The sequence below is a fragment of the Salvia splendens genome, chromosome 20 (assembly GCF_004379255.2).
Source record: "Salvia splendens isolate huo1 chromosome 20, SspV2, whole genome shotgun sequence".
NCBI classification, from domain to species: Eukaryota; Viridiplantae; Streptophyta; class Magnoliopsida; order Lamiales; family Lamiaceae; genus Salvia; species Salvia splendens.
Genome location: NC_056051.1, coordinates 26,451,867 through 26,464,036, shown reverse-complemented (window position 1 = coordinate 26,464,036; position 12,170 = coordinate 26,451,867). Strand labels below are relative to the sequence as shown.

At 37.6% G+C, this 12,170-nt stretch overlaps 3 protein-coding genes across 3 annotated transcripts; all 3 read left to right on the top strand.

The window, feature by feature from the left end:
• Positions 1 to 361: 361 nt before the first annotated feature.
• LOC121780629 lies at positions 362 to 1,797 on the top strand. The gene is made up of 2 exons (XM_042178243.1): positions 362 to 551; positions 1,014 to 1,797. Exon 2 carries the CDS (start codon positions 1,017 to 1,019, stop codon positions 1,572 to 1,574), a length of 558 nt encoding a protein of 185 aa, XP_042034177.1. The 5' UTR covers positions 362 to 551; positions 1,014 to 1,016; the 3' UTR covers positions 1,575 to 1,797.
• A 1,439-nt stretch (positions 1,798 to 3,236) lies between these two features.
• On the top strand, positions 3,237 to 7,512 carry LOC121781113 (PHD and RING finger domain-containing protein C126.07c-like). Its single transcript, XM_042178811.1, has 3 exons — positions 3,237 to 3,633; positions 5,304 to 6,612; positions 7,142 to 7,512. The coding sequence occupies exons 1-3, from the start codon at positions 3,277 to 3,279 to the stop codon at positions 7,390 to 7,392; spliced, it is 1,917 nt and encodes a 638-aa protein (XP_042034745.1). The 5' UTR covers positions 3,237 to 3,276; the 3' UTR covers positions 7,393 to 7,512.
• Positions 7,513 to 8,732: 1,220 nt separating this feature from the next.
• Positions 8,733 to 10,296, top strand: LOC121780986 (rhodanese-like domain-containing protein 10). Its single transcript, XM_042178654.1, has 2 exons — positions 8,733 to 9,212; positions 9,976 to 10,296. The coding sequence occupies exons 1-2, from the start codon at positions 8,770 to 8,772 to the stop codon at positions 10,175 to 10,177; spliced, it is 645 nt and encodes a 214-aa protein (XP_042034588.1). The 5' UTR covers positions 8,733 to 8,769; the 3' UTR covers positions 10,178 to 10,296.
• Positions 10,297 to 12,170: the final 1,874 nt, after the last annotated feature.

The window sequence follows — 12,170 nt, the reverse complement described above, 5'->3', positions numbered from 1 at the left end:
ACTTTGGACTTATCCGCATATCAAGTTAGGTCTTTTGACGATGCTCAACATGACTTCTGTTTCATTATAGTAATAAGTATTTTTAAATTTTTCTGTTTATTTTATTTTCTTATTTGATTGAAATAACATTATTTTGAACATCACTGTTTGTATACAAACAAGACAATTACAAAAAATTAAAATATCATATCATAATATTTGAATTTCAAAGTTACAAATCGAACAAAATCTAACAATATTTCATTATTTAACACTCCTATTTCTATTTAATTTAGAAATAAAAAAGAAGTTGAATTAATAATGGTTAGGGTATTCATCAGTACTTCACAAAAAAAATTCACTTTCTTTGTAAAGTCTTTATCCTCCCAGTCTCAATCAAAAGCAAAACTTCAACATCTTCACAGACTGTTAATCACATGCTCTCTCTCTCTTCTCAACATCAACTCTTCACATCCTATTTTCTCCATAATTTCACTCTCCTATTTTATCTCTGCTCACTCGTGTGAATCAGCTCTCATTCTGCTTGCCTCACCTATCTTTATCTCAATTGGGTATGTGCCATTTTCGCTTATTTCAGTGAAAGATTGTTTTTTTAGGCAGTAATTCATCTCCAATTATTGAATTTTGAGTTGATTTTGGTAATCACATGTCTTGATGTTTGTGTGCTTTCTTTAATTTTTTATCTTGTAATTGTAGATCTTAATTATTGGTTAGTTAATTTATGTAGTTTTGATTCAATTTCCACTGTTTATTGGTTAACCTATGTAGTTTTGAATCATTTTCTACTGTTGATTGGTTAATTTATGTAGTTTTGAATCAGTTGTTTATCTATTGTTGTTGAATATTTCTTGATTCTTTGTCTATGTTTGTTTAGTTTGATCCTATGCTTCATTTCCCAGTGTTGTTTTGCTGAATGGTTGATTTATTTAGTGTTAAATCACTTCACTTGTTTAGCTCTCTAGTTCTGTTTTTGAAACTATATTGATTCTGTCTCATTTTATGCATATTTTAAGACAATGTCGCAAAGCTATGCGGTTGAGCTCTACTTCGATCCCGCGCTGGAGAATCAGGTCTTGAAGGCGTGGAACGTGCTGGCTCGGCGCCAAATCAGCACGCAGCTGATTGAGATCGAGTCGAGGCCGCACCTCACCTTATTCTGGAGTGACTTTGTTGATGTTACCAAGTTAGAGAATGTGCTGAGATTGATCGGTTCGAAGCAGGAGCCTCTGCCTCTGTCGTTCTCTTCGATTGGAAGCCTCCCGAACGACAACAACGTCCTGTTTCTTGGCCCCACCCCGTCTGCTTCGCTCCTCCAGTTCCACTCGCAGCTTTGTGATGCCATGAAGAAAGAGGGAGTGGAAATCGGGGAGGAGTACCGGCCGGATAAGTGGATTCCTCACTGCCTGGTGGCTCAGGAGGTGCCAAAGGCGCGTATGGCCGAGGCATTTACTCTCTTGCGGGATTTGAAGCTGCCGGTTAGTGGATATGCGATGGAGATCTCGTTGGTCGAGTATCAGCCAGTTCGTGAGCTCTTCTCGTTGACTCTGGGTACACATTATCTTAGCGAGGCTTAATGTGGTGAATTTTTCCGTGCTTTTAGAAACTTGTCGTAGATTGATTGTGACAATGGTACATATAGCGTCTGATTAGGATTTATTGCAGTTGGCGGCCGTATGATTCTCATGAACTTTATGTCAGCTCGCGCCCTTAGTCAAGAAACGTTTCGCATGTGTAGGACTCGTTTATAAATCTTAGTTAAACTCGTTTGAGAGAATGCATTTGCCATGTTTATCGATTTTTTTTGCCTCGGATATATGATGTGAACTGCAATTGCTTCTGATGTAACTTAGTTTTGAATCTTGATCTCTTAATGATGCATATATACATGTTTCTTGAAATGTTGTTGTTCTTCGCGATGGATCATCATTGTGATCAACGCGGAGAGAATTTACGAGGAATAGTTGCAGGCGAACATACACCTCAAGAGGTTCGATCAGGTAATCTATATGGATTAAAGCATGCATCTATGATTCGAGTCGTTGCAAAGTTGAGATCTTACATAATGCTAGATAGATTCATGGTGAGAGATTATGAAAGCATTTCCCACCGGCTCCCTAGCTTCGCGTTTTTGTTGTGTCTGAATTCGTGGTGAATAGAAAGGAGTTCAGTCTGAATCCATGGTTGCTTGGGAATCCATGATTGTGCACACTGTGTTTGATCTTTATCTCCCTCTGCTAACCATTTTTTTCGTACAATTGTGTTTCGTGTTTCTTGAGTCTCTGGATTCAAAACATTCCGATTTCTTGGTGGTGTTTACGCGTTGTTAACGAGAAATGATCATAGGTTATGTATATGCACTCTTGATCACAGACGAGTGAGGTTCTTCTTGAAAGGATATACATGGTCGTTTCTACGTTTTCTTGGCCCGTTGATCATAAACGACCGTTGTTCTTCTTGATCCGTTGATCGTAGTTTATGTATATGCATTCCATGAGATGTGTTCTTTCTTGATTTGCTCTTGTTCTAGAGAAAAACACCATTGTTGCTCACATCATTTAGTTTGATACTATTGTGATGTATAACCATGGCGCTTTATTTGTGGTGTGACATGTAATGTGATTTTAATCCTTTCATCTCAAATTCAAATCCGAATGTAAATTAGATGTAACAAGGCAAAGTCTGCTTAATTTTTGTGAACCAATTTTATTCATTAACAAAATTAAGCAAAACAATTTTCTCTTGCTTAATGTATGTTTTAATATATTCAAGCTCAATATTCAGTCAAATTGATCACTAATATAACCCGACGTATTACTTATTTGGAATTGAGAAGGTAATCAAATGCAAACTCTAAATATTGTACAAACTATGATCTGGATCGTCAGAAAATGTCAACAGATGACAAAATAATAATAACAACAAATATCAACACAGTTTTAGCGGTTGATGCTGTGTTGAAATCGTGTTGATATTGTGTTGACATTGTGTTGACCTCAAAATCTTAAAATTTTATATTGTCTGGGCATTGTGTTGACGTTGTGTTGAAAAGTTTGGAGTTTGTATAATATATGAGTTTGCATTTTATCTTAGAACTGAAACTAGATTAACAAATTCAATATGCCGTGTCAAAGATTTATTATTATATAATCAAATTTAAACGAAATTAATCGAGAGTTAAATATTAACCAATCATATGGAAAATAGATAACTATAAATATGGATAAAATATGAAAAAATTGACAATAACAGAAGCTTTGCTTTTGCCGCTGAATCGCCATGGCCACGAATCTCCACTCTTCTCCCCCAAACAAACGTCTCAAAACCCTATCCCCAAATTCCGAAATCCCCATCGAAAAAGGCAAAGCAAAATCCCTAGGAGACGACGAGCCTCCGCCGCCAATCTCCGGAGATGAATCCGCCGATTGCTGCGGGATTTGCTTGTCGGAAGGTGGAGCCAGCAGGGGGCAGATCGAGTGCTGCGACCATTACTACTGCTTCGTCTGCATCATGGAGTGGGCCAAGGTCGAGTCCAAATGCCCTCTCTGCAAGCGCCGCTTCTCCACCATCCGCCGCCCTCCCAAGCCGCCGGTTTTCGCCTCCGAGCGCGTCGTCCGCGTCCCTGTCCGCGATCAGGTTATTGTGTTGTCAATTTCCCTTAATTTCCGGTGGCTCCACTTGAATGAGCTAATCGTGTAAACAAACACACTGCAAAACACTAAAATGTGAATTTGTTAGTGCGTTTATTTGGGGGGAAAATTGATCGGTGTATAAGCCAGGTATGATTAGAAAGAGGTGTTTGCGGAATTAGCTGATCGTATAAACACACACTACAAAACACTGAATTAGTGAAATGTGAATTTATTAGTGCGTCTATTTGGGGGAAAGAAAGTGATTAGCATAGAAGCTAGGTATGATCAGAGAGAGGTGTTTGTTAATTGCTTCTGAATGAGCTCGTTCAATGCCACACGATGAATGAGAATATTAGCCAATTTCCCCCTCTTTTACATCTGATTGTGGGTGACTGCTACCTACTGTAAACCTTCTCTGTATGCAATGTTGATCTGAGAATTTAAGTTATTTTTGTCATTTTTTGCAGTAGCCTAAATCTTATTCTACACTTATCTGTATTTTGATTCTTTCACGACTAGTTTGGGTAAAAGAGTTGGAACATCCCAAGAAGTCCAATTGAAGTGAGACACATGTTTTTAGAGATCAGTACAAAAGTATATGTTTAGTATCCACAAAGAACATACTTTATGAGTTTATGTGCAAGATAAAATGGAAAGCATTGAGTTTGAACATCCAAATTTGACTATATTGGTTAGAGTCAAGAATCTACCTTGCAACTCCAGTTTGTTCTTTTTTCTCTTGTTCCTTTTCCAATTGAGATGCAGTAGCCCATGTTTTTGGACTAACCAGCCATAAAAACGACTCAACTATAATTTAATAGATCTAAAATAGCTAGCCCTTTTAGATGCCAAAATATTGCTTACTTTTGGATCCATTTCTGGATAGTGAAATAGTAGGTAATCGCCAAGTTTCATTAAACCAATTCATTAGTTTCTATAACTAGTTATTTGGCTTTGTATCATTGTCTTTGACTGCAACTTTAAGCATTTTGTTGCCTTGTTGGTCTAAAAGAACAAGGCCTAAGCACTTTAAGGGAATCATTGTTCCAGAACTATAACATTTTCGTGTCTTTTGAAGAATAAAGAATCTTCTTTAAAGGAAGTGTGTGATATAGTTAGGTTTAGAGTTGCTTGGTGGGCCTCAAATCACAAAGTGTGTAAGGCCCTTCTTTTTGTTTGTTATTGCTAGACTTTTAGTGTATTTGCTGTTAGGTTGATCTAACCTTTGGGGATTTCTTATATCCCCTTGTATTTTTCACCTTTTGTTTTTCTAATAAAATTCATTTCTTATTGAAAAGAAATTCTGCCCTATAAACTTCAATGCCATGTTGTACAAAGCACTTCTGTGCTAATTCCGGTTAGAATATGCTTTCAGACCTGTCTTTCGTAAGTTGTTTAGTAAAAGTGAATCCTCAATTCCCTATATTTTTGATCTTGGTGTCACAAAGAATATTTTAACATTTTTTCAAGAGAACTTCTGTTTTTACTTACATCTTGGTTCATTTCCTAAATGCTCTTTAGTGTGAGCATTGAATTGGGATTCTTGTTTTATATATAACATTCTTTCAGAAAAGAACTGCGCAACCAATGATATTTCCTTTACCAATAAATAAATAGGAGCCTCTGCTATTCATGTTCCTAATAGTTCATGTCAATCCATCTATGATCATGCAGGCTTGTCATTATTCTGGAAATTTGGCAAATGGCCCTCGAAATATGTATTCCGAAGCTAAGTGTGCCACATGTCAGGGCGTATCAGATGAAAGCCTTTTACTCTTGTGTGATCTTTGCGACTCTGCTGCTCATACATACTGTGTTGGCCTAGGTTACACAGTTCCGGAAGGTGATTGGTTTTGTCAGGATTGCGCACTTCTGAGGGAGGAACAATTGAAGAGTGAATCAAATATTGATCCTGATGTTCAAAAGAATGTGTCATCGGTCGACAGAATATCTACAGAGGAACACATTTCTATTATGGATATCGTGCGAGAATCTCCTAGCCATGCAGCTCGGAGTTCTGTAAGGGTCTCATCAAATCAGTCTGACTTGCCACTTAGTACTTCTACTGATGGAGTTGTTACGAGAAACGGCATTGAGCGATCAAGTTCAACAACCCAAGGAGTTATTGGGACGCAGGCACCAACGTCGAATGCTAGAACTCTACAACATTGTCGTAATCTTCATGACCGCATACATGCATTACGTCAAAACTGGAATGGACTTCGAAATGGCGTTTTTCATTTCTCTTCCAACCGAGGCAAGGGAAACATTTCCCAGAATTCCGTGGCTTCCAGAAGTGGAGACTGCGTAAATCAGCAATCAATGGCTCAGTGCAGTTCTCCTGATGTAAAGAATGACCGAAGAGACCATGAGATACAGAAAGCCTGGGAGATGTTTGATAAAGCAAAGTCCAAAAGACGAGACCGTGAACGGTCCAATATTGTGCCTCAAGCCTCAAAATTCCAGACAAGAAAACCCGACCCCCCTAAAAGTGCTAATTTTGTGAGCAATAGGCCAGTATCACTAGATAGCCAACCTAATGGAGCAAAGGATTGCTATGCACAACCATCTTCATCTTCTGGAAAAGGGATGCGGAAATTGCATGTGGTGAAGGAAGTCACCTATAGCCGTGACGATTCAATAACTGGTCATTCACTAGCACACCAAGAATTGGGATCTTCTAAGGAGACTCCCTCACACGTGCACAAGGCTAATACAAGAAGCAAGAAATCACCAGCTACAGAAACATTAGAAAGACCACGTTGTGTTGGATCAGATGCAGCAGGACGAGTTATTCCAAATCTCGATCAGATTAATGGGGTTAATCACATGTCTTCCTCCCATAGCAAGGTCAAACATGTGAAGGAGAAAAGGGATTCGGAGAAAATTTGTGTTGACAGCCAGCAATATAATGCTGCCAAGAGTGAGATTCAATCCCTAGTAAAGCTCAACTTAAAACTTCAGACTAAAGAGGAGAAACTAGGTATGTCAGCAAATATGTTCTGCATTTCCATTTACCAGATGCTTCATATTTATAATAGTCTTTTCACATCAACCAGCTTCTTTTGCTTGTTATCTTGTAAAATTGAGGTTTAACCTAATTATGGTTTCTTGGTATTGTTAAGAAATTAAGGAAAAATACATTCTTCAAGTAAATCTATTCCCTCTCCAAGCTCTAACCCCCCCCCCCCCAAAATAATAATAATAATAATAATAATAATAATAATAATAATAATAATAATAATAAAAAAAAAAAAAGAGTCAAGCCAATGCATTTTTCCGCATCAGCCCTGGTTTTAGAACTTGTGTTGAAAGCTTTCTTTTAGTTGCTCAAGACTAATGTGGTTAAAGAAATTATGGAATTTTAAATATACTGACATTCCCGGTTCTGGTACTTGCTCTTGACTCACTAGCATGCATAATAACTACATTCGATTCCCTTTCATATGGTTGATATATGTTGTGTGAGTTGGATACTTGGATGTATATAAAACCAGCTGTACTCTCGACAGATGTGGACGCATTCAAAGAAATCGCGAGAGTCTCCACTCATTCCATACTAGCTGCATGTGGTTTGGAGCATCCACGGCCTTGTTTGCCTTCAATTCCAGGTATCATATGCTCCCATATCAGCAGCGTCGAACAGCATCAGAAATCTAGTTTAATGCCTTGTTCTTGCCGAGAATGTTTCTATGCATTTGTGAAGGATGTTGTCAATCGTGTAGTGTTGCAGAAGAAGGAAAGAACTCGCAAAAATCCATGATATCTTCAGGTTTGTAATACTAATAATTTATCAGATGTCGTTCTTGTAAATTAGGTGTAGCTGGTAATAATGTACTTGTACTCTCTCAGTTCATGAAAAATAAGAGTAGTATTCTTTTAATTGATTTAAGTTACTTATTTAACATGAGAGCCAAGAAAATAAAAAAGGGTCAATGCTGATGTTGATGAGTGAAGGAAAAAGGCAAAGATGGGCCCACTTATTGGATTCCAATCTTGACCACCACGTGACTCCCTCACGAGATTGAGAGCGACCCACCGCCCGTAGCCTTTCAATCACGTGCTCTTATCCCCCAACCCCCTAACCCGCAAATCTTAATCTTCGACTTTGTACTATACTATCTAAATTTTCTTTATTCACCAATAAGTATTTTGGTCATAATAATTTCGTCTCTAAAAACTGTGATATTTCAGAAATCTCAATTTTCAATTTTTTTGCTTTATCCCCTATCAAAGACTTTCTTTTATAAAGACAATTTAATTAAGTACTCTCTCCGTCCACACCATTAGGAGCCTCATTTATGGGCGGCATGAGTTTTAAGAGAAATGTTAGGAAAAATGTGCAAAAAAAAGTTCGTGGAATAACGGTCTCACTTGTATATATATTAATTTTAAATAAAATGTGAGATGAATGAGTTAGTGGAAGGTGAGACCCTATTACCATTTATGATAAAAGTGAACCGGGATTCCTATTCGCGGACGAACTAACATGGAAAAACATGACTCATATTCGCTGACGGTGGGAGTATATCTTTCCTCCCCGTCTTAGTATAAGTGACACAATTTTGTGGACACATAGAATCAACGAGTGTTTAATAAATTAAGTGAGAAAATTAAGAAGAATCAGTAGATAAACAAAAATAATACTCCATCCGTCTCACAAGAATATGCACTTTCTAATTTTGGAAAGTCATTTCTCTTTAATGAGATGAGACCCATTCTCCACTAACAATACTTTAATTATTTTTTCTCTCTATATCTCTCTTACTTTACTAATTTTACATTAAAACCCATGCCGACCCGAACTAGTATGAGATTACAAAACGACCCCTCAAATTAAACACCTTGAAAAAATATGACTAAATAACAACAAGATGGATAAAGTATTATAATGAAATCAACCAAACTTGTATAAATTAAATCATATATCTAAATGAATAACCAATTCAAACATAAGTCGCAATATTTTCAAAATAAGTTGTGTGTTATAATAGTAGAAATTGGACGGGCCCTATGTTAATGGGCTCAGTCCGGGTCGGATATAGCCCAATACGTTTCTATCTCTCCATTTTCCTTATCGGACTATCTAAAGGTCTAAATCCATAGCTAGAACTCAAAGATAAGATAATTAGATAAGCGCATGGCATTTCACTTGAAGCACCACCACACATCCCCCTTCAAACACCTCCGCCCCGCCGCCCCTCCGCCGCGGAAGCGCCTCCCCGTCCATGCAGCGCTAGGCAGCCGAGCTCAGGAGCTCATCCAATCCGGCGTGGTCACCCCCATTCCGCCCAAGGATGCAGCCGCGGCACTGGAGTCCCGCGGCTACAGATTGCTGGACATCCGGCCGGAATGGGAGAGGAGCAAGGCACGTGTATCGGGATCGATGCACGTGCCGTTGTTCGTGGAGGACAAGGACAATAGCCCCGTCACGCTGTTGAAGAAGTGGGTGCATTTCGGTTACATTGGGTTGTGGACGGGGCAGTTGTTTACGATGATCAATCCTAGTTTTGTTCAGGAAGTGGAGGAGGTTGTTCCAGATAAGGATTCGAAGCTGCTCGTGGCGTGCGGGGAGGGACTAAGGTACGCGTGAGATTAAGAATCCTTGATCCGATGTTTTAATACGAAATTGATAAAATATGTACGATTGGATGAAAAAGTAGTTAAAGGTAATGTTAGGGGATAATGATTCTAAGTTGCTAGGGGAATGTGGAGAGGGAATAAGTAGTGTGTGTGAAATTTCTAATCCCGGATCAACTGCTTTAACGTACTTCTATTTCCTAAAAATAGAGACTTTGAGGACGATATGGGTTTTGATATGAAATTGATTAAGTGTTAATGAATACTAATTTTAAGTTGCTTGTGGAATTTGGGGGGCACGTGAAATTTTGAATCGAGGATCTCTGCTATTTTCAAGTACTCCATCAGTCCCCTGAAAATAGAGATTCTGGAGACATCAAGATTTAAATGCGAAATTGGTATAGTATACAGAAAAGTAGTGTTAGTTTAATTTGTGGTGAAAGGTTTTCGAAAATGGAAATTGGACTAATTATGGGGATGGATAAAATGGTAAAAAAGAAACTATTTTTTGGGATGAAGAAAAATAGTAGTACTACGGAGTAGTATATACGTAGAACGAATTTTCTCTTATTTTGGATTTTCATGTTTTCCATTCTAGAGAACACGTGATTAGTAAAGTTATGTGATCAAATTTTCAAATTTGTTCAATTTCTCATGATTTATAACGAGAAAGAGAAGATGTAGTGAAATAGTCTAGTTGTTTCCATATTTGGTAGTATGTGAGAAAACTTACTCTGATTATTGATAACATGTCATGCACATAAAGATCCTTGATGGCTGTTGCAAAACTGCATAATGGAGGATACAAGAACTTGGGGTGGCTAGCCGGAGGATTCACCCGAGCGACCGACGGCGATTTTCCGGCCGTCGAAGGTAGTGAGAAGTTGGAGTATGCCACAATTGGCGGTGCATCTTACTACTTCCTTAAATTGCTTCTTTTGTTACAAGCTGTGGGGAAGAAAACTTGAGCCCATGGAAGTATTTGGAGTTGCATATTTGAACCTTCATATCTACTTTAGGTTGAAAGGCATTTGTTCATATAATGACACTTCATCCATCAACAAATGTCGTATACTCCCCCGTCTCATGCTACTCGCACTTTTCACTTTGATAGCGTAAATTTGAACATGACAAATTAGTGTAATTAAATTAAAATTTTAAGTGCAATATGGCAACACTTGATAAAGGAAATACGAACTAACTCTGATATCTTAATTAAATACCATAATTTTTTTATCTAAAATAGAAATAATGCAAATAGTTTGGGACAGTCTGAAAATGAATGTGGGGACGGAGGGAGTAGTACTTATTAAACTGACATTAATGTTTAAGAAATTATTTAATTTCATTAAAAATGAATGAAAAGTTAAATTCTTCTTTTATATACTAATAATTTTACACTCCATAGTAAATATATTAATTAAATATGAATAATATCTATTAAAAATAAAATAAAATATGTAACTGAACATCATAAAACGAGCTGGATAAATAATCTCTCAATCTCTTCAACGCTAATAATTCGGTCACGCGTCATATTTACAACTATTAAAAACAATTTTTTGGGGGATCCATTTTATTCAATTTAAACCGAGACAGAGGGGGTGGGACCCACCGCACGCGAAGTCTTGCAGGGCATGGACGCACGTGATTCTATCCTCTCGCCTCACGTGTCTGTTATAAATCCACAAATATTTACTCCATTTTTTATGCCAATTTAATAAAGGTATAGTTTCTTTTATTATAGTACTAGAAAATTTAAGTTACTCCTATTTATTTTCTTTTTCTTCGCAAAGTGCTTTTTTTTATATGTTTTCTCCAATTTAACTCTCTGAATACCATTTTCGCCGAAAAGAAATATTCGACTAATTTGGACATAGTTTATAAAGATTAATTCAAGTAATTCACGACACATCATTAATTATTACTCTAAAATCAGACCACGAGACGACTCACGTTTTGAAATATCTTGTCAGCATTCTACCCCATTATTTCCCTGATTTTATTTAATTTTTGTTATTTTCAAAATAAACATGAATGACGATTAAATATAAAATGAAACTTGCACTTCTATAAGCTAGGATAACACACGAATTATTATTGAAAATTTGTAATAATCGATACTTGTAAATATAATAATCCTCCAACATGCCCGCAGGGGCGTAGCGCAGTTGGCAACGGAGGGGCAGATCTTGCTGCAATAATAATCCTCCAACATACTGTCCCACAACCTTCACGTAACCTTAATTGTATAACTAACCTTCGTCACATCCAATTAATTAGATGTGTGTTGGTTTACATTCGTGGAATCTGTTGTTTTTTTTAATCTCATGTCTTAGTATTTTTATTTTTATTAGTGGTGCCTTCGGCTTGTCTAGAATGTGAAGGAGGTTTTTTTGGCTTCATATATGTGGAACAATTCTTTTTTGGGTAATGCATGTTAATGGAATTTCATTTTAATGAAGAAGTTTAGTTGTATTCCGACTCAGGGAGTGACGCACAACCCTTATGCGTCGTTATTAATGAACGACGCACAACCCTTATGCGTCTTTGGTTAATGACGCACAAGGGTTATGCGTCGTTCAAAGACGCATAAGAATTATGCGTCTTACCCTATTGACGCATAACCCTTATGCGTCACACTGGTAAGCATTCCCGCCTGTCACCCGGGTGACCCGGGTTCGATCCCCGGCAAAGACGCATAAGGGTTATGCGTCACTAGGGTAAGACGCATAATTCTTATGCGTCTTTGAACGACGCATAACCCTTGTGCGTCATTAACCAAAGACGCATAAGGGTTGTGCGTCGTTCATTAATAACGACGCATAATTGTTGTGCGTCACTCCCTGAGTCGGAATACATCTAAACCTCTTCATTAAAATGGAATTCCATTACTAGACTAGAACAAAAGTAGAAAGAGCTCTCATATATGTATGGTTGGTGTTTTTGTTATTGACGATA

Excerpts from the sequence above, each read along its gene's own strand:
- LOC121780986 (XM_042178654.1), top strand. The coding sequence starts at position 8,770 with ATGGCATTTCACTTGAAGCACCACCACACATCCCCCTTCAAACACCTC. Across the intron at positions 9,213-9,975 it reads GCGTGCGGGGAGGGACTAAG|ATCCTTGATGGCTGTTGCAA; the intron begins GTACGCGTGAGA and ends ATGCACATAAAG.
- LOC121780629 (XM_042178243.1), top strand. The coding sequence starts at position 1,017 with ATGTCGCAAAGCTATGCGGTTGAGCTCTACTTCGATCCCGCGCTGGAG.
- LOC121781113 (XM_042178811.1), top strand. The coding sequence starts at position 3,277 with ATGGCCACGAATCTCCACTCTTCTCCCCCAAACAAACGTCTCAAAACC. Across the intron at positions 3,634-5,303 it reads GCGTCCCTGTCCGCGATCAG|GCTTGTCATTATTCTGGAAA; the intron begins GTTATTGTGTTG and ends ATGATCATGCAG. Across the intron at positions 6,613-7,141 it reads GACTAAAGAGGAGAAACTAG|ATGTGGACGCATTCAAAGAA; the intron begins GTATGTCAGCAA and ends TACTCTCGACAG.